The 26,442-nt window shown below is 43.5% G+C and overlaps 1 protein-coding gene across 4 annotated transcripts in view; it reads right to left on the bottom strand.

Moving 5' to 3' along the window:
- Window positions 1-26,442, bottom strand: part of RBM33 (RNA binding motif protein 33) — a 114,494-nt gene that overhangs the window by 58,336 nt on the left and 29,716 nt on the right. For 2 of the 4 annotated variants that reach the window (XM_058660643.1, XM_058660644.1), the window contains exons 6-8: window positions 24,898-25,017; window positions 7,706-7,877; window positions 470-678 (exon numbers count right to left, since the gene is read on the bottom strand). In XM_058660643.1, the coding sequence (XP_058516626.1) occupies window positions 470-678; window positions 7,706-7,877; window positions 24,898-25,017 (501 nt within the window). The remainder of the gene's footprint in view (window positions 1-469; window positions 679-7,705; window positions 7,878-24,897; window positions 25,018-26,442) is intronic. The other 2 variants (XM_058660645.1, XM_058660646.1) reach the window with 1 other exon arrangement.

Here is a 26,442-nt window from a genome sequence, read left to right as displayed (position 1 = left end):
AGGATATGATACTCCTCGAAGAAAAACCGCTATTTAAGGAAAAACTTAGTGTAAACAATATGAAGGGAAAACGATTTCATGCAATAAATGAGCGCTGCCTGAATCCCGCTTGCATGAACTTCAGGAGTTCACACGGAGCTCACTTGGGAGTGCATCTGTCTAGGAGCAGAGCACCTCTCAGTCCCTCCTCGGGAAGTAGCAGTGACACAGGATTACTTTTACTTCCGGATTAGTTGGAGGACTGAATTTCTGAGACAATGAGTGAAAATACACTGTACACAAAAAGGCAGAAACCTTGGGCACTACTTCCAACTACAAACGTTTAACTTCAGACTAAGACATACACTTGCAGACTCATCAACGTTATACTCATAAAAGCATACTTTTTTGCACTTCTTCTAAAGACTCAAGGTCACTCAAATAAAAGCCTAAGATGGACCACCTGTCTGAATAAAACTGTAAGAATTACCACAACAGGAGGTTGCGTGGGCAACAGAGCAGGCCGGTGATCTTTCATCCTCCCCCTGTCACTGGTATCTCTCCTCTGGTCTCCCATTCCACGACACATCAAGGAGCCGCCTCTCCTTGCACCCCGCCTGGAACCATAGCGTCCCTGTTTATGCTGTCGCTCTCTTTCTTCGAATTCAAGCAATGCAGCTTTGGCTTCTGCTGAAAGCTCTATTTGAAAAGATGCGCAAGGATTAGATACCATCAAACGGTCCAAACTACATTTAAAGGGAAACAGTATGAAAGAAGTACATGACAATGAATCTTTAGAACAGCAAATAACATACCTTCAGATAAACAAGTTTTTAAACTAGCAATACCAAGAATAGGGTGGGTGGCGCTGGTACGGGGCACAGCAGCCCAATTCTCCACTTGCACCACCAGTATCCCATATGGGCGCCAGTTCTAGGACCAGCTGCTCCAGTTCCACGTCAGCTCCCAGCTTCTGGCTTGGGAAAGCAGGGAAGGATGTCCCACAGCCTAAGGCCCCTACATCCACATGAGATTTGGAGGAAGCGCCTGAGTCCCACCTTCAGATCGGCTCGGCTCCATCTGATGCAGCCATAGAGGGAACGAACCAGCAGATGTAAAATCTCTCCCTCTAATTTGTCAAGTGAAAAAGGGCAAAAAAAATCTTCCTACACATAGGTGCACTCTCTGATGCTCTTCTAGGTAAATAAATCATAAAAAGAAATCATCTCATGAACTTACTGTGAAGACAAATTATGAAAGGCAACTCTTCTAAGGTCCCAAGTGGGAAAAACTAACTTGTCCAAATATGGTTCCCTTATTTTACAATAAAACCTAAACAGTGATAACAGATCTTACAAAAATAAATGTTCCCTCTTTATTCAAAAAATTTATTTTAATTTGAAAGGTGGATTTTAGAGAGAGAGAGAGAGAAAAGGTCTTTCATCCACTGGCTCACTCCTTAACAAGCCTCACCGGCAACAGCTAAGTTGCTCCAAAGCCAGGAGCCAGGGGCTTCTGACCAGGTCTTGCATGTAAGAGCACAGTCCCAAGGCCTTGAGCCATTCTCCGCTGCGTTCCCACGTCACTAGCAGAAACGAGAGCAGCCAAGACAGGAGTCAGCACCCATGAGATGCCAGCACCACAGGGTGGAGTATTAGCATGCAGCACTACCACCCCAGCCCCAAGTAACTCTTTCCTGAAGATGTCACTGAGGGGCTGGTACTGTGACAGCAGGTGAAGCTGCCACCCCTGACACAGTGCCGACTGAGTGTCGGCCATTCCTCCTCTGATCTAGCTTCCTGCTAACACACCTGGGAAAGCAACAAAGGGCCAAGCACTTGTGCCTCGGCCTCAGGGAGGCCCAAATGGAGCTCCCAGCTACAGGCTTCAGCCCAGCCCAGCCCCAGTCGCTGTAGCTATTTAAGAATGAACCCGTGGATAGAAGATCTCTGTTTCTCCCACCCGCGCCTGTAATTCTGCCTTACAAATAAATAAATCTTTTAAAAAAAAAAAGATGCCAATGACTGCTATAACACCGTATCTTCTTGCCTTCTTCCCCAGTGAAGGATATAGTTTAAGTAAATATTACCAGAGCCTGCCTCCTATCTTGGGATTCCACCACCATCATCGCCAGACCCTTCCAAAATCCTTACACCACACTTCATTTTCTTGAAATTGTTTGTAACGGTATCTCCTTTCCCTTCAAATGAATCTAGACCCAATTCAAAAGAGAATCTCTTTTTAACCTGCAAAGAGTTTCATTCTAATCTTGACTACATGATTGGGTCATACACACAATTTCTGCGGTGAATCAGCAATTATTTTTCTACCAGTTCAGAGTGTCAAGATTAATTTCACTATCCTCAGTAATAAAATGGTTTCACATGACATCTTTAATCAGCAAGTAAAAATGCTCTCCTCCAATTGAGACAAGCTGTCACAAAAGGTCACCAAAATATGACAGGATGGAAATTACATTTGTAACTTCAACTGAAATGTTAATTTCCCTTTAAGCGTTTTCTGAGCTATGTCCAGACTTTAAAGAGCTGTAAAGAGAAATAGCTCAACGTTACAAAGTTCACACTGTACTGTCCCTTTCTGAAGTGTTAACACATTTGCATGCAAATAATTTTACAAGAGTGGGAAGTGAATATTTATAGGATATACAATTTGTTTGGCAAAATGAAAATAACAAATGATACACCAGGATTTTGTTTCACAAAATAACTGAATCAAGGCATTTTTAAAAGCATACACATACAATGAGTACGATCCTAGAGGCGAGCATGCTGCGGCTACTAACAATCTTGAACCATTTCTCACTAGGTGAAAAGTGTTTTGCCGACAGATTATTTGCCTTAAGTGAAATTTAGGATATTATTTCAAAATAACATTCATGTGCTTGTGACAACTAGGTTCTTTAGGACAAAGCAATAAAAAGAACTTAAAATAACATGAACTTTGGAAACCTTTTCATAAATAATAATAACTAAAAGAGAAACAGTCTTTCATTTATGGCTTTCAAAGGCAATACAGACTGAAAAAGAAAAGCAGCCCGACACTTCAGGGGGTCTCATCCATGACATCCTGTTTTTCAGAACTGCCGTGGACATTATCATTCCAAACAAATCCCTCTAAGGGAGAGAGACTGGCTAAACGCTGCTGGGCCCCTGTGGCTCACACAGGGATGCTGATGTTTGATCCTTGGCTCCACCCTCCATTTCAACTGCCTGCTAATGCTCACCCGTGCAGGCTCTCGGAGGTGGGGCCCTGCTGCTTGCCTAGAGCTGTGGGAGATCTGCTATTGGCCCCTGGCTACCTGTGCCACACGTAGGGACCTAGACACAGTCCCTGGCCCTCGCCCTGACACCAACTACTGCAGGCATTTTGGGAAACAGGAAATGACTCATCTGAGCACAAGTTCTCTTTACTCTCATAAATATAAACAACAACAAAAATAAAAATAAAAACAAAAATCACAAACATTCCTCTATGTATCTATGCTCCAGGAATTTGGCTTAATTGAATTCCACGAGAATTACTTTTAAAGATTTTTTTTTCTTTTGCAAAGTCAGATATATACATATATAAAAAGGAGCACAGACAGAGAAAGATCCTCTGTCCGACGACTCACTCCCCAACTAACCACAGCGGCCGGAGATGTGTCAATCCAAAGCCAGGAGACAGGAACCTCTTCCAGGTCTCCCAAGCAGATGCAGGGTCCCAAGGCTTTGGGCTGTCCTCAACCGTTCTCCAAGGCTACAAGCAGGGAGCTGGATGCGAAGCAGGGCTGTCAAGTTTAGAAACAGAGCCCATATGTGATCCTGGTGCATTCAAGGGGAAGACTTTAGCTGGTAGGCCAGCAATGCCAGCTTGAGTTCCATGAGAATTTAAGCACCGCTGACATTCAACAGCACTCCTAGTGCTCAGTGAACTAAATTATCTTCTGAACATGCAGGTTTTTTCCTTTTTAAAATTTTTATTGTAAAGTCAGATATACAGAGAAGAGGAGAGACAGAGAAGAAGATCTTCTGTCCAATGATTCACTCCCCATGTGACTGCAATGGCCACAGCTGCATTGATCCGAAGCCAGGAGTCAGGAACCTCTTCTGGGTCTCCCCACACAGGTACAGGTACAGGATCCCAAGGCTTTGGGCCATCCTCGACTGATTTCCCAGGTCACAAGCAGGGAGCTGGATGGGAAGCAGGGCTGCTGGGATTAGAACTGGCACCAATATGGGATCCTAGTGCGTGCAAGGCAAGAACTCTAGCCGCTAGGCCACCACACTGGGCCCTGAACATGTAGTTTTATGCCACTCTCGGGAAAACAGAAAACAGTCACTCAAATCTTTTTCTGTATGGTTTAAATTCCAAAATCTCGACAGAGAAAAAGACTAAGACCTTAACCTAGATGAAAGCCTAAAATCCTACTTGCAATACAATCTAAAGTCAAAATACAAACCTCTAACTACATACTATGTTCCTTAATAGCCAGGACTTTGATATATACGAAACTAGTGTTTTTCCATATTTAAAAAAGTGTCTGTATGTGAACAGAAAACTACAAGTGATCTAAAATGCCTTCTAGATTTTGAAAATAACTATTTTAAAGTAATTCTTTAGAGTCAGAACAGTGAAAATGTCAGAGCATCATCCAGTTCCTTTTAAAAGAATGAACTATTTTCAACACTGATGTCATAAATATTTTCTGTATTAATATGCTAAAAGATACCACTTTCCAAAAAACACATTTCCTGGAAGACTGGAAAAGGCACCATGGCCAAGCAGCCTAAGCCTATACCTTGGGACGATGGCCCAAGGCCTTGAGCTTCTGGCGCCACATGGGAGACTCAGAAGAAGCTCCTGGCTCCCAGCTACAGACCAACTCAGCTCTGGCCATCGTGGCCATTTGGATATGACCAGGGAATGGAAGATTTCTGTGTTTTCCTTCTGGGTAAAATCTGCCTTTCAAATAAAAATAAATCTTCAAACAAATTAAGAAAAAAAAAAAAGTCAAAAGTTATAATAAGTAGTTAAGTAACTTCATAAAATCCAATAAATCCCAATTATTTATAGAGAATCTGTAACTGCTGCTTCTATCACTAGAATCACATCAATAAACTGCTAGGCAACTTTTTCGTTAATTTCTAATTTACAAAATATGCAACACCTTCTTTCTAAAGGAATTCTTCACAAGCAAAAACAGCCATCTCAGGGAACCTACCTTTTGACAGAAAAATCCATTTTGTACTTGGAATAATTTTTGTATTGGGAGCTAACTTTGCAGTAACTGATGCCAAACACCAAGTGTTCTTAAGTTAGAGCTCACAGCTACGGAAAAAGAACGGTTAGGCATTACATTCACCGTGTCCTATTACCCACCCAATCGGGTACTACACAAATGCACCCATGCTCTATGTGAATGCTTACAAGGCGGTACTGCTCAAATGTTGCTCATGTTTCTAGCCACTATGCCTCTAAGGACCTCAGCTCCACTCCCCCCATCCTGGAAAGGTGTCAATGCCAACCACAAGCCAATGCCCTTCCAGCCTATCTCCCAACTAAACCACCACAAAGCAGTCAGGTGCCTGAAGAGACACAGGAAAAAAATTTCAATTTGAGTTTTTTGAAAAAAAAAAAAGAAAAAGTACAAATGACATCAGACAGAAACAAGAAAACAGATCTGAAAGGGAAACAAGTACAAATGAAGCAGAACCCATTACCAGAGGCAAAATGGATATTTCAGAACCGTGACACTGACCAGAGCTTGGGTCAAGATAAAACGAGCAGAGATGAGGTGGCCACAGTGCGCAGAGTGGGTGAGCACAGCACGGAAGTATCATGGATCCCAGGAGGCGCGGCCAAAAGAGGAAAAGTGACCCATGAAACGCACAGTGGCCCTATGGGAGCTGACTGCAGGGAAAGATTCCCATTCCCAACACTGGCTTTCAAGCTGCTTTAATATTCTTAGAGCTCTTGGCTATCTATAAGAGCTCTGTGGTTATACCCCTAGGCACTGGTGTTTATAACAAGTCCCAAGAAAAAGCAGAAAAATGATGAGTTTCTTCCTCCTCTGCTGCACCACTCACTCCTGACTCAGAAAGCCACCTACCTGGCTGTCCACAGGCAAGGATAAAGGCCTCTCCTGTCACCTCACGCCAACCTTACTGATGGCCACTCTCCCCCACCCTCCTATTTTTAAGGCCTTTCTTCCATCTCCTTTCATCCAAGTTGCTGAAGAGAGTATCTCTTAAAACTTACACTTCTAAGGTATCTGGTTTCTTTACACTGCAACCTGAGAAAACTCTAGAAAAATCTTAGCCTAAGATGGAGAATGAAGGAAGTAAGAGAGGAAAAATCAAAAGTTTTCCATAAACATTGCTTGGGGAAAAGTCATTTGGTAAAGACTGGCTTGTCGCTGCTAACTAGTACATTTTGAGAGCTGAGTATTCACCGGTAGAATTCCCACTTGCCATTTAAAGAAAGAGCCTACAGCTCATACTAAACCCAACAATGAAGTAGTGGATTTAAGAAGCAATAGAAACAGTAAATCTTGATCTTTACTTGGACTAAGACAAAAAGCACACTCCACTGCCTCCACCCTTCTAGCCTCTCACCCTCCTTGGAAGCAAGGCAATAACCCAGCGTTTCTGCAAGCACTCAGGGTCTAAGGTCTGGTGCTGTGGTGCAGTGCACTAAGCCTCTGTCTGTGAAGTCTGCATCCCATGCGACAGCTCTTTGAGTCCCAGCTGCTCTACCTCCAATTCAGCTCCCTGGGAAGGCAGCAGAAGACGGACCAGGTTTTTGGCCACTAACACCCATACACAAGACTGTGATGGAGCTCCTTGTTCCTGGCTTCAATTACAGCAGCCATCTGGGGAGTGAACCAGCAGATGAGACACCATGTTTGACTTTCGCTTTCTCCCTTGTCACTCTGCCTTTCAAGTGAAACAAATCTTTAAAAAAATAACTGGATTCTGAAACAGCATCAACTGAAAACATACTAACAATATAATTTGAGGGGGGTTGGGGAGGCCGGTCTACTCTAGATCGAATGAATCCGCAAAGTTGTTAGTTCTAAAATCCGCTCTCAAGAGGACTCTGATGCTCAAACTGGAAGATCACTGCGTTATTCCGTGCAGTGCACACTGAAGACTAGACAAAAATCAGGTCAGGACACTGCCGCAAAGGTCTTTCAGTTAAAACTACATCACTCTCCTTTTAGGTCTTCAATCGCACAGAAGGATGATCATCTTCTTTCATTTGACACTTAACAGAATAGCAGCCAGAAAAAAAAGACACCAAGCAGGTGGCTATGAGAGCATTCAGAGGTTCAAAAGAATCAGTCTGACACAGAATTAGTCCCGGAAACCACAGGACTCGGCGAGTACCAAATGGCCCCATAATGACCACTCCTCCCTCAGCTTCTGAGAACCAGCCAGGAATCATTTGATGTGTTTGAAAATAAGTTTAGGCCACAGACTCGCAATGAAAAATTACTATAAGATTCTTCAATATTTTATTCAACATTTTATATGCAGACGTAACAAGCCATCTTAGAGAATGACCTTTACAGCACCATTAACTCTGCACTGACTCCTGACTCCTGATGACATCCACGACCACCTACAGACACATTTCTTTTCTCTTTGATTAATCAAAATAGCATTATGGAGGAGGCTGAAATGGAAGTGAAGAGGGATGAGAGACAGGCAAAAAAAGTTACCCAAAGTTTCTGGAATGTTCCTTCTCTCTCTAGTTACATCTGAGAGCCTAATAATTGTTCCTTCTTTCCTTTCAGTTTTGAAACGTAATCGTCCAGATTCTTCATCATCATCATCTTCTTCATCTGATTCTTCTTTTATGTCCTTCTGGAGTTCCAAAGTTTCCATGCCTCCCTATATTACAGACATACAAAGCAAGAAGGGACAAAAAATGAGTTCATAATCTTTCAAATTAAAACTCAAGAATGCTAAAATATTCTTATCTAAGATACAAAAACATTGCAAATCTGTGCCATTATAAAGTCATGTGAAGCACTAAGTTCACTCCTGAAGAAAATAATATCAACCATGAAATTCACCTAAGGAGACGTCAGCATTATAGCACATGCAGCTTGAGCCCTCACCTGCGCAGCCAGCACCCCATGGGAGAGCACTTCCTCAGGTACTGGTCCTACACTCCAATTCTGTGCCTGCTCAAGTACCAGGGCAAGCATTCCAAACCCCCGCTCCAGTCTGGACTAGTTACAGCCACTTCAGCCATTTGAAAAGTGAAGTAACAGAGCGCCCAATATCACTTTTTCTGTCTGTCCTTTTCTCTTCATCCCTGCCTTTCATACAAATAAATCTGATTTTAAATGACTGAAAGTTAGCAAAGTTCAAATTCCTATTTGCAGCTAATGTACAAAATTCTTTTTTTTTAATGGATGCTTCTCTCTCCCTTTATTTCCTTTTTTTTTTAATCTATTTTATTGTATTGTTGTTGACAATCTTTACATAGTTAATTACGGTTAAAAAAAAAAAAGGTTCAGGGGGTATAGGGAAGTGGGTAATACTATTATGTCCATATTGTTTCCATCACGTATCTGAGGTAAAGGGGGATATTGAGGGTGAAGCCCCACCCGGTTTCCCGCCCACCCCAAGTCCTGGATGTGGGGCATGCTCTGAGATATTTGCTCAAGTGGTTTTAATAGTTCTCCAGTTATGAACTGCTGCCAGCTTCGCTCGATGAGGTCGTCCACTGATTGATATGGTCCATCATGAAGTCTCCGTTTGCCCAGTATTTCGCTGCCAACACATAGCTGAGATGAATGATTGACCTGTTCTGTCTTCTGTCTTTTCTTGGTTAGAGTTCTGAGTCCAGCAGTTCGATTGGGGAGATCTCTAGACTAGTTTCTTGTGTGTTCTAGCAAGCACAGGGCCCGGCACAGTCCATCACCCCGATCAGCTGGTGGTTTCAATTGCTGGGTTGGTTCTGTTTTCAGTCCCGAGTTGCACTGGAACCAATGGGTGTTGCAGTCCAGTCTGGTTCGGCGCTTATATCAACCAGTGGGAGCTGCAGCCTAGTCGGGGCGACCCACAATAACCCCCACCAGGCCCGCCCTCTACCCTGGTTTGCCAGTATGTGTGGCAGACTAGTCCAGTCTGTCCCACATCCCATTTGGTTCTTGTACTTGTCAATGAGTATTAAAGCTTAGTTCCATCTAACCAACTCAACCATCCAGCCCTCACGGATGTTGCTGAGTGCCTCTCTATCTAGCCATCCCAGCCCCCGTCCTAGTTTTCATGCCCTCCCACGGGAATAGTGACCCAAGAAGGGGGAACCCACTTTTTCCCTCCCAGGTCTCTCTGTCCCGGTTTATGCACTCTTTAGGTGGCTCTGTGATTTGACTTGACAGAATTAGTCCCCAGTGCCAGCTTCTGCCACCTGATGCTACGGCTATGACAAAACATCCCTCACCCACTCTAATTTATGCTTGCACCCGCAGGAATAATCAGCCCAGCCTGGCTTTTCCCTGATCTATTCCACATGCAGCGCCCAGGTGTTGTATGTAGCCTTGCTTAGTCTGGTCTGTCTCTATCCCAGCCCACGCTCTCCAGTGGGAGTAGCTGTCTGGCGAGGGGACCAGCCCCTTAATCCCCCTACCAGTTCTGCCCTTCCCTTCCTGGATCTCACGTGTGCTGGTTGGGTGCTGTATTCATATCCAGTACAGGAAACCACGCCCTGGCATTCCATATTGTGCACTGCTTTTGTCGCGACCAAACCCGGCTCATCCCACACTCTGTTCTGGTGATCGGATTTGCCAGTGGATGACATGAACTGATTCAGCCTGGTCTGCCCCTGACCCATGCCGAATGTGTGCTAGTGGGAAACTTTCCATGGCTATTCTGGGCTGTTTCCTATCACGCTTCTTGCACTTACCTGCAGGGACTGTGTCCTGCCAGAGGAGTTGCCCAGGCTCCTCCATCAGAACCCCTCCCAATGCCAGATTTTGCCCATGCCAGGGGGTCCTTGAGCCAACCCTGCTCAGTTCACCTCCTGTCCTAGCAGGAACAGTGGCTTTTCCCGGCTGGCTTTCACCCCATTCTGGTTCTTGTTGTTGGATGTTTCAGCCCAGCCATGGCTCGTCCATACCCACATACAGCTCTCTCATGGCTCAGTAGGGGGTTGAGATCCGGCCTAGTCAGTCCCACATCTACCCTGGTTCTCCAAGACAGCAGATGGTGTTGGGGTCTGAACTGGCCTGGTGCATCCAATCCCAGCGCACACCAGTGCCTCGGGTGATTACAACTGTTTCCTAGATAGAACGCAGCCCCCATTCCAGCACACACACCCCTTGGTGGGAACCTCAACCCAGTTAGGGTGTCCCCTTACCTCCCCGATTGGGCCTGTTCCTAGCCGTAAATCATGCAGCTGCCCGTGGTTCCTCTGAGGACCAGTAGGTGCAAGAGCCTAGTTCGGTATGACCTGTGCTCCATACTGGTTTCTAGTTTTGCTTGTAGGCAAAGGTTTGCTCAGTCCTGCCCAGTACATTCTGTTCCAGTACCAATTTACACATTTTGGAGCTACTATGCCCTGCTTGCCCGACACCCAGTTCTGGACCACATGTTCACCAGCGAGAGCTATGACTTGCCAGGGGAGCTTCCCAAGTTCCTCCACTTGATCCACTCCCAGACCCCATTTACATACATGCCATTGGGTTTTAGGCCAGTGCCCGGTGTACTCTGGCCTCCCATTTGGGCTTGTATGAGCTGGTGAATGTTGCAGCCCGGCCCACCCCACAACCTATTCAGGATGCACATTTGGGTGTTGCTGCCTTGCCCAGTCCAGTCTGTGGCGGGTCCCTTTACCTGTGATTGATGGCAGGCCCCTTAGTCACACCTAGCTTAGTCCATAACCACCTAGACTTTTAGGTTTACCAGTGGGGCTAAACTTTCTACAGGGTGTGGCCCATACATCCTGCACAGAATCCACCCCAGGATAAGGTTCTAGAGTGCTAGTTAATATTATGGCCCTGCCTAATGTGACCAGTCTCCTGAACCACCATCATGTCAGGCAAAAAAATATCCTGCTAGACAAGCCAGAGCTTACCTTTTGCATGATAGGTGTTCAAAGCTCAGCATTATTAAGTGATTAGAAGTTCTTCAAAGGAAGAGTTACTGGCATTGGGAATCTTTAGGATTGACTCAGATCCCAGAAACAGTGAGGTCAGCCTAGAGCTATCTAAGCAGCAATTCGGACAATCCATTACCCCAGAGCTCCCCAGCCGGGCGGCCAGCAGGCACAGCCTGGCGCCAAATGGCGCACTGGCCGCCCGGGCCCAGCTCAGCATGAGCACACGGTGGCTGGGATCAGGATCCGAGCAAGACGTTCTCTCCTGCAGCCCCCAGCAGCCTCCTGGCTGCTGAAGTTTAAACCCGCATGCCCAAGGTTGCGCCCCACCCCAATCCCGTCCGCCGCCCAATGAGGGCAGTGGGTGACCCCAGACGCACCCAATTTTTTACTTCTCCTTTTTTCAACATCTTTCATGTAAAAAGATCAAAACCAAATGTTCATGCTGACACAACCCATGCACATGGAATGACATCTTCAGGAACACAAGCGTCCACAAACAGGATAATGAGAAATTGTAACTTTAAGTCAAAAGATCACAACTCCAGCTATAAGCATTCTTCTGTTTGGTATATCACAAAATTTGAAAAGTACTACGATTTAAATATTTTTGTTGTTTAATATCATTATTCTGTATTACTGAGAATTTTAATGAAGCTAACTCTGCCTACAAAACCAGCATCCCCCAGAATCATCAGTTCTAGTCCTGGCTGCTCCACTTCTATTCCAGCTCTTGCTTACAGCGTGGGAAGGCAGCACAGGATGGCTCCTTGGGCCACTGGAAGAAGCTCCTGGCTCCTAGTGTCAGACTGGCTCAGCTCTGACCACTGCAGCCATGTGAGGAGTGAACCAGCACATGGAAGCCCTCCCTGAGTCTCTACCACTAACTCTGCCTTCCAATCAAAAATCAATCTTTCAAGAAAAAAATTAGTGGTAGGTAAGACCTCTACTTCCACAGCACTTCCAGTAGTGTTCAACTTAACCTGTCACCAATCACTGGACATTTTGTTGAAAAGCAGGTTCTAATTCAGCAAGTCCAGAGAATAGCCTAACATTTCCAACAAGGTCCCAGAGAAAGCCAATGCTTCAGGGTCCACATATCGAGCAAGTAACAAGCTTAGAAGAGGAAAAACAAAATCATACCACAACGGTCACTTTTAAGTCAACTATTAACTATAATTACAGTTTGCTTTCCAAACAAGTTTATCATAACACAAGATAAACAGAAATTAATGTAGCTTATTCTACATCCAAATCTCCACATAACAAACTTAAATATGAAAAAAAGAAACTGAAAAGTATTGCTTTGAAGCAAACCCTATGGTAGACGGGTGGGGAGCTGTGTCTACAGGTCATGACATTGCACTATTCAATAAAATCAAAGCTGTAGGAAAGTGTCACAGCTCTATCCCGGCTCATCAAAACGGCAAACACCGTGACTAGATACTGGGATATATCCAGATCTCAGAATGCTACTGAGCAGTAAAAAGGACTAAATTACTGATGTAATCAGGGGGAAAAATAACAAATTATGCTACATGGAAGAAATGTATATGCTGGGGGGTCAGCAGCGTGGCATGGCATGGCACAATAGGCTACGCCTCTGCTTTGCATACCAGCATACCAATATGAGCATCGGTTCACGGCCCAGCTGTCCCACTTGCAATCCAGCTGCCTACTTACAAACTGGGAAAGCAGGGAGATGGCTCAAGTTTTTAGGACCGTGCATCCAGGTAGGAGACCCAGAGAAGGTTCCTAGCTCCTGGCTCTGGATTAGCCCAGCTCTGCCGTTACAGCTGTTTGAGATCGAAGTTCTAGCTCACTATGTCCATCTCTGTTAACTCTGCATTTTCAAATAAAAATAAAACAAGCCTTTTAAAAAAAATCTGAACATTACAGTGATTCCATCTCGTGCTTCCGTTAAGCAATGACCTACATCAAGGGTTAGGCAAGCTTCCCAGTGCAAGGACACCAAGCATAACTAATACTACACTCACTGAGGTTTGCTCATCTCTTCACGACACTCCTAACTCTTACTCTAAAAAGAGTTCCAAAAATCAGCTTGTCTCTTTTCCATGAGAATTAAAGCATTAATTCAATCTATGTGCCAAAATGTTAACCATTGTTTAGTTTTAACAAATATTATCTCAATTCCCATTTGGGCAAAATTCCCTTGGAGGGTAGCACTGGGTTACAATATAAAGGCCATATAATGCGGGTAGTGTTACATGACTAGAAGGCATTCGGCTCAGTAGTTAGGATGCCAGGATAAGACGCTTGCACCCCCTATCATGGCTCCACTTGCAGCTTCAGCTACCCCCAGCTTCTTGAGAATGCAGACCTGGGGAAGCAGCAGTGATGCCTCCTGGAACACATGTATCTGACTCAGTAGTTCCCAGCTTGAGTCTCAGCCCAGTCCTAAGCGCTGCAGCCATCTGGTAGCTCTCACTAGTAAACTTACAAAATAAAAAAATAAAGAATCTCTTAAATCATAGAAACCTGAAGTTATATTGTAGAAAAAAGTGTGATTTTGAAAACCTGTAAGAATTACTTTTAATCTGTAACAAACCATGGATATGAAAATCACTATGAAAATTTCTAAAAAATGAAAAGGTCCCCATAGGCCTTTTTAAGTAGCGGTGAGTGAGTGAGTGAGTGTGCGTGTGTGTGTGTGTGTGTGTGTGTGTCTTGTCTGAGAAAGAAAAAAACTGATTAAAAATTCTACAGGGAAAGAAAGCAGACTTTGGTAATATCTTTAACTTTTGAAATTCTGAAAGCATCTGTAATCTCAGTGTGTAGCAGGCAATTTTAATATTTTATCCCCAAACCCATATAGAAACAGTAAGTAGTTCTGAGACAGGAAAAACTATAAAAAATAATGCTGCTACAAGGTTCATCAAAGTCGTTAGTGTTTATAGGATAATTAATAAAGGGCCTGCAGTCACTTGGTAAGCTGAAGTCCCCGTATTAGAGAGCCTTGGCCAAGTCCCAGCTTCCTCCTAACACACTCTCTGAAAGGAGGCAAAGAACAGTCCTAGGATGCAGGCACTTGAGACAGCCTAGCTCAGCCCTGGCTCTGCAGACATCCGAGCACTGATCTCCCTATGTCTCTGTTTCACAAATAAAATGTTGTGAAATAATTTTTTTTTTAAGATTTTATTATTATTGGAAAGCCGGATATACAGAGAGGAGGAGAGACAGAGAGGAAGATATCCCATCCGATGTTTCATTCCCCAAGTGAGCCGCAACAGGCCGGTGCGCGCCGATCGGATGCCGGGACCAGGAACCTCTTCCGGGTCTCCCACGCGGGTGCAGAGTGCCAAAGCTCTGGGCCGTCCTCAACTGCTTTCCCAGGCCACAAGCAGGGAGCTGGATGGGAAGTGGAGCTGCTGGGATTAGAACCGGCGCCCATATGGGATCCCGGGGCTTTCAAGGTGAGAACTTTAGCCACTAGGCCACGCTGCTGGGCCCCAAAATAATTTTTTTAAAATTGACACAGAATAATTCTCCCAACATTCAAAATGTATGAAGTAGAAAGGCTGGGGCAATCAAACTTAGCAAAATCTGTAAAAACTTAAGTTTTCAAAACACATCCTTCAGAAAATACAAGTACATAGAATACATCAACATATAAAAAGAATTTTACATCACAACCAAATGCAGTTGATTACTTAAGTTCCCTGGAGGCATCCCTGACCTACCTAGTGAATTGTTTCCAAAGAGCAGATTAAGGAAAGGAAGAAATCTGGCCGCATCGTCCTACCCAAGCATCTGTGTTACCATCACCAAAGACTATCATGTACTCAGGAGAATGGTGGCATGAGGGCACGTAAGCTCTGCAGTATTTTTTCCAAAAACTTCTTAACTATGGCCTGTGAGAGAAGTATCAAACAAATGCAAACTAGCAGCAATTCCATAGGTTATCTGGCAGACTTCTGCCACTGTCTATACCTAAATGTCAGGATGCACTCAAATAGCAGAATGATATGGACTTAGGACTGTTTTTCAAGGACGATGCTATTGTAAGGCAAAATCAGTGAGAGGGAGGGGATTGGAGAGTAGAGGGGAAATCCTTAAGCATAGTGAACTGTACCATAAAATTAATTAATCAAAAAGCCCCAAACAACCTAATGGTGGGCAGGAAGTTGGCTTAACTGGCTGGTTTTCCGCCTCCAAGTGGGCACCAGTTCGTGTCCCGGCTGTCCACCTCCCATCCAGCTCCCCACTTGCTGCTGTTTGGGAGGGCAGTGGAGGATGGCCCAATGCTTTGGGACCCTGAACCCACACGGGAAACCCGGAGAAGGCCTCTAGCTACTGGCTTCGGATCAGCTCAGCTCCAGGCACTGCAGTCATTTAGGAAGTGAACCAGTGGGAGATTTTTTCTCTATCGTTCCTCTCTGTGGATCTGCCTTTCCAATAAAAATAAATGAGTCTTTGAAAAAAAAAAAAAAACAGAGTGGGAAACTCTTTACAAAAAAAGCAGTGAAACAATCAAATACACATGGGAAAAAAAATTCCACTTCGTAACACATAAGCAAAATTTGTTGAGACATATGGTAACTCTACACTAAGATTAGGTAAAGCTTCCTCCAGAAGATAATGGGATACGTTTGCAATGGTGAGCAAAAGCTTCCAAGGCTACAAAATCACTTGGCCTTCAGCAAGGGAAAAGAAAAAGCCACAAACTCAGAGAGTGAGGGAAGTGTTTTAAGAAAATAAGCCAAAGTTTTAAGAGAAAATAACCAGAGTCCTTCCTCACCATAGTACTCTCACTCACTCTTCTCACCAGGCAAGGGCATCCACCTTACAGTCCCGATTTGGCTCCGAGAACCTCGCAATCAGAATCCCAACAGGCTGAAGTGACTCCATTTGCTTAGCCTAAGTGACTTCCGTCACCCTCATGTGAAGTTGCACAAGCTTCATTTCTCGAAGTGCTGCTGCAAGTCATGGTGACCGGACACTCCTCAAGACAAGGTCCCCTGGTGTGCCTCACAGAGATAAGACTTGGCTGCCCCATAGCTGTGGCCCACCACTTTGCTTAGCTTGCCAATTTGCTTGCTTGAAACTCGTTTGCTACACCAATAGAAACCCGCCAACTTGCACTTATTGAAAGTTAAAGAGTGTAACTGTGAAGAATGCCCTGAATTGTATCAAACCCCCACAACACTCTGTCTTGGGGTCTCAGCCTAGAGCCACTGTGACAGTGGTGGTTGGGACCCAATCTCAGACGTGCTGAGCTTGAATAAACCACCCTTGTGCATTGCACTGATGTCAGGCTCCTGGCGATTCATTTGGGGAACTCAGAATGATGGGCGAAACAGCTCCTTCTGACTTCTTGTTTCCTACTCTTACAAAACTCTTGGGCCATCTATTTTTATTCACTTAATACACAAAACAATAACAACAGAAACTGTACTGAAATGGTAAAACTCCCAGTGTAGGAGGACATTGTGACCTTAGAAGGTCAGCGAGCACAGGATTACAGTTGATGGGACAACATTTGTATGATAAACAACTGAATGGATGTCTTGTGTGTGACTGATTGGATATCCTTTGCATGAGAACAACTGAATGGCTACCTTTTGTATACCTGATGAGATATCATTTGTATAAGAACCGTTGAGTGGGAAGTAACATACAAGGCAAAAGGACTTCCAAACTAAGGCATAGAAACAGTTGACGGTTCTGTGGATGAACTAAGTATCTCTACCCTAAGCCTGTATGACCCTCAGCATATAAAGTCTGTTGCCTCTAATAAATTTTGGCTATTGATCATCAGTCAGTAGTCCATGCGTGTTATTATCGGCTTCGTGCACCAAGTCCATCGCTGCAGGACAGTGACACCCAGGACTCTCAGGACAGCGACACCCAGGACTCTATTGGTGTAGTGTATCTTTAGAGATACACTAAATGGCTGGTCTATCATTGCTTCTGAGTGTCTTTGGGGACCAGTATTGTGCATAGTAGGTAAAGCCACCACCTGTGACATCAGCACCGCTTATGGGCAGAGTCAGGTTCCCACTGCTCCCCTTCCAATTCAAATCCCTGCTAAGGGCTTGGGGAACGCAGCGGACAATGGTTCAAGCACTTGGATCTCTGTCACTCGTGGGAGATTCAGATGAATCTTAGCTCTTAGCTTTGCCAATCCAGTCCCAGCCTTTGCAGTCACCTGGAGAGTGAACCAACAAACGTAAACATTTTCTCTGTTCCTCTCATTCTGTAACTATGACTTCATATAACAAATCGATTGCGCTGAACTTGATGGGACTTAGATACTGTCTGAATGTCAACAACACATGTGATGGTCCCTGAGGCAGGTACAGAAGAATGAAGTTGGACATAAAAATTACAAATTTATTTCAAACAACTTCCATAACGGATACCTGGCAAAGACGGATGGGCAATCTGATCTGAGCCAAAAATAAAAATATTTTTGCACAGGGCCAAAAGATTAAAAGAAAGATTTTATAAGATTACTAATTCAATATAGAAACGGGATAGTACCTTGTTTTTATTATTTCTCTTAATACTTATTTATTTTCATCTACTTGAAAGGCAGAGCAACCGAGAGAAAGAAACGCGAGCAAGAGATATTCCACCTTCTGATTCAATCCCCAAATCCCACAAAAGCCAAGCCTGCACCATGCTGAAGCCAGGAACCTAGACCTCCATCTGGGTCTTCCAAGTGAGTGCTAAGGGCCCAAGCACATAATCCCACATCTGCCGACCCACAAAATGCATTATTAGCAGCAAACTGGACTGGAAGCAGAGTCGCTGGGACAGGTGTCTCAAGCATGGCTTAATCCACAGGAACACCACACCCTCCTACATTTCCCAAGTCAGTCTTCCTGATACGCTCACAAAGACTTCGGAGAGAGCTTGAGCTTCTGCAGCTGTCAAGCTAACTAGCACATGGCCAGTGCCTAGCACCCAGAGAGAACCTAAGCAGATGTGGAGAGGTTAAGTCTAACATGGTATTACTAGGGTGTGCTGTCACATAAAAATAGCTTTCATTTTTCCCTTTAAATTCCATATTCCACAAAGGGTCTAAAGTCTCCACACATACTCTAACACAGCTTCTATTTTAAAATTTATATACATAACCGACTTTTAAAGTTTGTGGAAGATGCATTATTCTGAGAAAGCTATGCTTGAGTTTCAAAATCATTTTGTACCTAATCTTCCTAATCTTTTAATTTCACTTTCCTCAAACACTTCGAAGTACCCTTGCTTATGTATCTTCTCTATGAAGAATATGTAGAAACAGAGCAAAAAGGCAAAAATAAGAAGGCAAACAACCCACTTACTCATAAAAAAGAGACAGAAATGAAGTCTATGCCCAATTACAGGATGACAGAAATATGAACAGAGTTCATGTCCGACGAACCAAAGGAATTTTCTGGGATAACAGAACTACTCCCCATCAATGAAAGGCTGGGAAGCTCAACGTACACATCTATCGAGTTATTGCACATTTTATGTCTTGCTGATCTATCACTATCTAGCACAATTTTATGTTAAATGGTGCAAAAAAAATTTTTTTTACTTTCTTCTTGAATACAGGTCAAAACTATCTGAAATAGCTCTTTATCTTTGTTACACGGTGTAACTAGCACTAATCTGACCACATTATCAGAAAAATTATTTAGCCTTAATAAGTTTTAAATTTCTTTCTTATGATTTCAAGAATATTAGCTGAAAGGAACCACTACAATACTCTTCGATAAAATTGGTTCAATGTTTCTTGCTTCTATGCTTCAGACTTTAATGTGATGTTAACACAGAATGAAACTAATTCAACTGCAAGATGCCTTCTACCTGTCAAGCCATCTAGAACAAGACATCACGCTAAAGGAACAAAAATGCAGTGTGCAACCACACTGCAGCCCTTCGAAAACAATTCCATCAAAGAACTGTCTTGAGTACACAGGAGTATGTGGCACCCTAAAACTCCACCTTGGAGCGGCTACCTGAGACAGAGGTCACCAAACCCCTTGGGGTGCTCCAGACGGCCACTGGCTCAAATGCCCCGGCGCCTGTGACTCGGCTGGTGGAAAATCCATACTGAGTTGCAGTTTCTGATTTTAGCCAGCCCCAGCTCAAATTTGCTGCAAACATTTGGGAAATAAGCCAGTGAGCGAGAAATACATCCATCTACACATCTCTTCCTCTCCCAGCTCCTTTTTCCTATCTCCCTCCATCTACGCTTCCACCTCTGCCTCTCAAAGAAATAAAATGATTTTCAAGAATTTTTTTTTTTAGCTTCACTCTCTGAAGACTAAATTTAAACTTCTTAAAATGATGGACCAATAGTCTTCTAAACGTAAGTTTACAAAACAAACTGAAATGTTAGGCTGTTTCTATGTACTTCTTAGCACTTTAGAATTTACATGCAGTTCTCAATGATTACCCTTCTAACTAATATTCCGTAATTCCTGTAATTCCGTAATTCACTGTAAAAAAGCAAGTCCAAAATTCTTGTTGGTAGGGGAAAGATCAGCACATCATTTGCTTCTAATAAGGACTACTGAACATTCCAACAACAAAAATCTTTAAGTCAACTCAAAAACAAGATAAATTTAAACCAAGCCAAGAATCAAAGGATGACTTTTCATAATATTTTAAATACATTTAATCTGAATGCTATCTTATATTCTAATTCTAAGGACTGATAAATCAAAATAGCCCTCAAGAAGTTTCATGCAAGTAAGATAAAGACAAGAAAGTGCGGGCCCTGAACAGTAGCCTAGTGGCTAAAGTCCTCACCTTGCATGCAACCATATGTATCCCAGATAGGCACCAGTTCCTGTGCCAGCTGCTCCACTTCCCATCGAGCTCCCTGCCTGTGGCCTGGGAAAGCAGTAGAGGACGGCCCAAAGCCTCCGGACTCTGCACCCAAGTGGAGTCCCGGGGGAGGTTCCTGGTTCCTGGCTTCGGTTAGTTGAGCTCTGGCCGCTACAACAACTTGGGGAGTGAATCAGCAGACTGTCCTTCTCTCTCTATATCTGCCTTTCCAACAAAAATAAATAAATCATTTAAAAAAAGGTGAAAAGAAAAGCACACTAGTCAAGCAATGAAACTCACTCTTGGCATTCCAAATTACAGTCAAGATTTTAACTGCTTAAATTTCCCTGTTCATATTTTATTTAAAATTTAAATTTAACTCTAAAATTTATTTTGCTCATGGTAAATACTTCTTAAAATGAAAAAATACAAAGTACAAAGACTAATCCGACCATTCTAGTTAGTCACTATTACTGTCTTAATTTTTATCTGTCCAGATTCTTGTTGAGATTTACATATACATTTAGCTATAATATTCCACAGGGAACTTCGCAATTATGTGACCTTGTTGCTCTCACTTAATTTATCTGAGCATCTTTATATGCCAGACAGCATTAAACACACACACACACACACACACATACAGAGACTCACTCTTTCTGAATAAATTTATTACAGTGGAATTGTCAAAAGACAAGTGCTTTAAGGTTTTTACAACTGTCAGGGCCAGTGAAGGGGCTGAGTCTGTCCCCTTCACGGATGCCGTGAGAAGACTCAAGCTCGGTCCACAGCCTAGGACAATGTCTTACTTACATCAGTGGCAGCATTCTTGCCCTAGCTTTCTGAGGCCCTCTTCCCAATGCTGGGAGTATAGTGGTGACTGCATAGCAGGCTGAGCTCCAGGAGGAAGCCCTAGGCCCAGAGAACACAAATCCACCCTAGACCAGCAGGCATGCCTGCCCTTGTTTCCAGAAGACACTATCTTTCACTAAGGACATTTGTGACACTCACTTCTGAGCATAAATTCTAAGACAAAAGGTACACAGAGATGTGCGTACAAAAACACAGAAACCAAGCACCCCTGGCAAACTGCTTCCGGCATGCTCCCCTAATTGAACAGACCCTAAACCCGGAGCAGCACTTCGATTTCTGCCAATATTAAGACAGGTTTGGAAATCTCACTTTGGCTTTAACTGTCACTTAACTGAATATTTTCGCATATGGTTACTGTCCATCAGCCTACTGTATTCCCTTTCTACATTATTTCACTCTATTCCTGTGTACATACTGAACATCCTACAATACTGAATATTAGCTCTCACCTCCTCAATATATACTAAATATATTAATTCATAGGCTGATTGTATAGGCAAATATTCACCAGATCTGTCCTTTGTCTGACTCTGTTCTTAGAGTACGTTTTAGAGTATCTAAACATGACCCAACCACTTAACAGTGATAGCTTTAAAAGCATAATATCAGAGCCCAATTCATGTCCCTGTGCCACCTGTGCCGGTTCAAGACCCACATGCTCAGCTTCCAACCCAGCTCCCTGCTAATCCTCCCGAGTGCTCTGCCTCTGCCACTCACATGGGAGACACAGACGGAGTTACAGGATCCTGGATTCAGCATGGCCCAGGCCACACTAATGCAAACATTCTGGGAGTGAACCAGCAAACGGAAGACCTCTTTGTGTGTCTTTCCCTCTCTTTATGCAATTCTTTCAAATAAATAAGTCACTAAAACAGTAAAAAAAAAAAAAAAGAAAAAAAACCCTGACATCACAGCATCCCCTATGAACTCTGGTTCAAACCTCTGCTGCTCTACTTCTAACCCAGCAACCTGTAAAAGCTGAAGGGTGCAGCCTAGTTGCTTGGGCCTCTGCCACTGACATGGGACACAGGGATAGAGGTCTACATGCTCGACTTAGCCCTAGCCTAGCCCCCATCATCAAGGCCTCTGGGGGAGTGAACCAATGGATGGGAAGATGTGTCCTACACATCTCCGGGCTGTTAAATCTGCTTTTCAAATACATAAATACAGCTTACAAAAAAAAAAAAAAAAAAAAAAAAAAAAGCCTAGGGACTATGTGGTGGCATAAAGGGTAGAGCTGCCATTTGCAACACTGGGATCCCACACGGTGTCAATAGTCTGTGTCCCGGCTGCCCTACTTCCAATTCAGCACCCTGCTAATGACCTCAGAAAGTAAACAGAGGATGGGCACAGAGTGTGAGAGATCATGACGAAGCTCCTGGCTCCTGGCTTCAGCCTGGCTCGATCCTAATCACTTCAGCCACTTGGGAAATGAAGCAGCAGATGGAAGCCCTCTTTCTCCACCTAAACCCCTCCCTCCCAGCTCATCTTAACTCTTCCAAATAAAAACAAATCTTAAAAAAAAAGAGAGAGTGAAGATACACGTGGCTGCTCTGTAAGTCACTGACCAATGGTCCATCATTTTCTTAATGGTATTAGCACAGCCATTAAGTCAGCTTGGAAATCTACACACTTCACTTTGCATCCAACTTCCTGCAAATACACAACCTGGGAAGCAGAAGACGGATCAGGAAACTGGGTCCCTGCTCCTCACAGGGATATTGAAATTGAACTCTGTACTCCTTGACTACTGTGGATATTTGGGGAATTAACTACTAGATGGAAGACACCTACCTACCTACCTGCCTCTCTCCTTGCCTTTCAATCAAAGTAGAGACAGAACTTAAAAAACTAAAACCTTCAACTTTCACTGACCATGTCACCTAACTAAAACACCAGCCTTCCTTTGTTAGGTGGTATAACCACAAGACTGTCACACATGCATTGGGTTCAATTTTTTATAGGTTAGATCTCATTACCAATGTCCTTCCAAAACCCCCCTTCTCTATTTCTCCTCTTCTTTTCCACCTGTCTCTGTGTTGGTCTGTCCCTCTCCTGCTCCCTTGCTTAGGAGGGGAAAGCCAAAACATCCAGATCAGCAAACCATACTGACACTTCCAGAAGTTATCCAGCCATAATGTGTGTTTACTTCCCTTAAATACCTTACAGCAAAAAGTGTCATCTCTAGACATCATTTTAAGACTGAAATCTATAAGACCTTCCATCCCCCGTTCTAAAACATGCTATGCACACAATGTGATATCAGAGAGGAGTATGGGAAATGCTGTCTTAGAAAAGAACAAAAACTGGGGCCAGCACTGTGACACAGCAGGCTAATGAGCCAACGGATGCGACAGCTGTTTCCCCTCACTGCTCTACCTGTAATGGCCAAAGCGGAGCTGATCCAAAGCCAGAAGCCAGGAGCTTTCTCTGGGTCTCCCATGCGTATGCAAGTTCCCAAGGCTTTGGGCCATCCTCTACCACTTTCTCGGGCCACGACACAGGGAGCTGGAAGGGAAATGGAACAGCTAGGACATGAACCAGCATCCATATGGAATCTCGGCACTTGCAAGATGAGGACTTCGAAACTGAGCCATCATATCAGGGCCTGAGCGCTGCTTCTGATCCAGCTCCCTGCTAATGCACCTGCAAGCAGCAAAGGATGGCCCGACTCCTTGGCCCAGGCACCTACTCAAGAGACTCACAAGTTCCAGCCGCCTGGTTTTGCACCAGCCCGGCTGCAACAACTGGCGGCTGTCTAGGGAGTAAACCAGAGGACACAAGTGCACTCTCTCTCTCTTTTTCTCCTCTGTAAATCTGCGTCTCAAATATAAATAAATAGATTTTGATTAAAAAACTAAAATTATAGGGGCAAAAAATTCAACAAAACTAAATATAACAAAAGTAATTAAGAAGAGCAAGTTAATTAATAGTCACCAAATCTGTCACTTTTCCTTTAAACTATTCAGCATCTTGAAGGGTTTCCAGGTAACCTATCCACTCTTCTCCCTCCTCCAGCGCCTTCTCATATTTGCCTCAATTACATTTTCTAAGGTTTGAACAGGCTGAGACTAGCGCTGCACGAAGACAATCTCACCTCACCTGAGCACTGTCCTGAGTTTTGGAATCTTAAACTAAACACCTTCTCCTACAATGAGAGAATCTACATGAATAACTGCGTATACTATTATAGCTTCTCTTTAAATCTCAAATTGTTATCAAAACCAGAGAGAAAGGGTGCACACACCAACACCAATGTAGCTCACTGGTGGGAAAGGAGGAACATGCTCAGGAAACAGTGCATTGCACCCAACACATATGCTCACAGTCATTATTTACATTGAGGAAATATTTTATGGGCTGAATTCCTGAAGACATGGCTGTAACATCTAAAGGAAATGTTCTAAGCACTAAATACCAGCTTTTATCATCTCCTGGGGGAAAAAGAGAGGGAAAGTTATTAGGAAAAATTGAGAGAAAGTGCTAATAAGGAAATTAGTTAATAAGGAATGCTTCAACATGTGGCCACGAGAGCCATTTCTCTGCTGGGAACAGTGAGGTGCCCACTGCTTCACCCCAGCTCTTAGTCCCAATGGCATTCATCTCTGCAGACCACAGAGAAACTTGCCCCTTTCCACACAGCCTTGGCAACTGCACAGCCCTCCCCTGCAAGGTCCTGAGCCTGAGCCCCAGGGACAGTGTCGCCATTGCCATCATTCTGTCACAAGAACTGGTATGTCTTCCTTCTCCCCCATATTAGGCTACATATTCCTTCAGGACAGAAACCAAGCTTCAGTACACATGCTTCATCAACACCTAAAGCAGCACAAGTATTTCTTGAATAATGATAATGATCCAAATTAACTAATGCTAACCAATTTAAACCAATTATAGCTCTGCTGTCAAAACACAAAGGTATATATCATAATTCTTAAAGATTACCACCCATACCCCCACACAATACTTAAGTCTCTAGAGGGAACCAGCTTCTGAACTCATGGCACATCAGAACTCATTCCTAGACTCTAGAAAGCTCCAGGTTTTACTACACTGACAATTCAGAGACACGTCAGCATTCCCCTAATTCTAAAAAGACAAAAAAAAACAGTAAATGTTTGGACTCTTTTTTAAAAGATAAACAAATACCTCTTCCGTTTCAGGAGCAACCTGGGAACCAGTAATCTCATCTAAGTCATCTTCAGCAACATAGTCTTCCTGATCTGGCAGCCCTTGTTGCCCACCATAAGCCTGCAAGTATTCTTCATCCTAACAGCCGTTAAAGAGAAAGCAAATTTTTCTCATACAGCCTTTGGGTGTTTTTTTTTTTAATTTTCCAAAAAAGGTATGTTTCATCTTTATGACTCATGCTTAATTATTTTAGTAAATTTCTCTATAATTAGATAAGTAAGCACAAGACATTAAGCACAAAAAAAGAACGTAATCTCTTCCATGCATGAATGCGAACAAAGCACACCATGCTAACTGCTCACTGGCATTCTGCTCCCTGTCTCACAGGACTCCTTCAAGCGATGCTAAGGAAAAGCAAGCTTAGGAAGAAGCATGCGTGCACACTCTCATGGAGGAGCTCAGCAGCAGACAGGGGTCCAAATCGCACCCACACCTTGACGATTAAAGAAACGCAACCCGAGTGTGGGCAAGTCAACACAGGAGTGTTTTAAAAACCACATCTGACTTTCAGTTTCCTCATGTGATCCTTGCCCTGAATGAAAAGACCATTCCAGGTTTTGCATGAAATGATAAGGGGCGTATGAGAGCAGGTACGTCCTTTGGGCATAAGACAGCAGACAAGCTGACTGAAGACTACAACACCAACTAAAGTGTCAGAGCTTCGACTGGGACCACTAACAAGTATGGAGAAGAGCTAATCCTACTCAGCAAAGGAGAGCTGTCCAGGATCCCTGGTCAACTGCTACAAAGAAACAGTAAAATGCTAACAGGGTAACCTACATAATAACCCTAACCACCTGCAACATGATATATTCAGTGTCAACTAAAATCCCCAAAAAAGCCATCTCTTTTGAATTGACAAATGACCTTAGTTCCCAAAACTACCTCTGAAGACAACTGGAAACACTGTGTTTTACTTTCCGCAACAAACTATAAGCATCCTACCAAAGGAACAACTCTCATGATCCACCACTCACCCAGAGCAGAACACTCAGACTTCAAACAAGGCCAGCGGATACGCACTGAAACGTTCAGTAAATACACAGTCCCTCCACTGGATTCTCAATGCGAAACAAGAATTCACTACCATTTACATAAGCATCAATCTGAAATTGCTTTTGCAAAATGTTTTATGAAATCTCAATCTATATTCATTTCACAGGCCCCAATAAACTCGATGCTCAGGAAAACATGACATCAATGATTTCCTCGCATGCTCTTGATTAACAAGCAACATACATTCCACACACATACAAGAGCACAAACTTTAAATGCTTGACACTTCAACCTCAAAAATAGCAAAAGCAGAATTCACAAAATTAAGGACCTTACTGACTACAAAAAAATAAGAAAGAACACCAAGTTTGTGCTACCAGCTCTTTCAACACTTTTAGACCTCCTTTCTTCATTGGTTAAGTGTCTCATCCAATTACAAAACAGGAGTCTTAGAATTCTGCTCCCAATGGCACACTAACCACTTAGCTGGCAGTAAGAACATGTTAT

This window comes from Ochotona princeps, chromosome 2 (assembly GCF_030435755.1).
Source record: "Ochotona princeps isolate mOchPri1 chromosome 2, mOchPri1.hap1, whole genome shotgun sequence".
Classification (NCBI taxonomy): domain Eukaryota; kingdom Metazoa; phylum Chordata; class Mammalia; order Lagomorpha; family Ochotonidae; genus Ochotona; species Ochotona princeps.
Note: the sequence above shows the minus strand (reverse complement) of the source record. Positions and strands in the feature narration are given on the sequence as shown.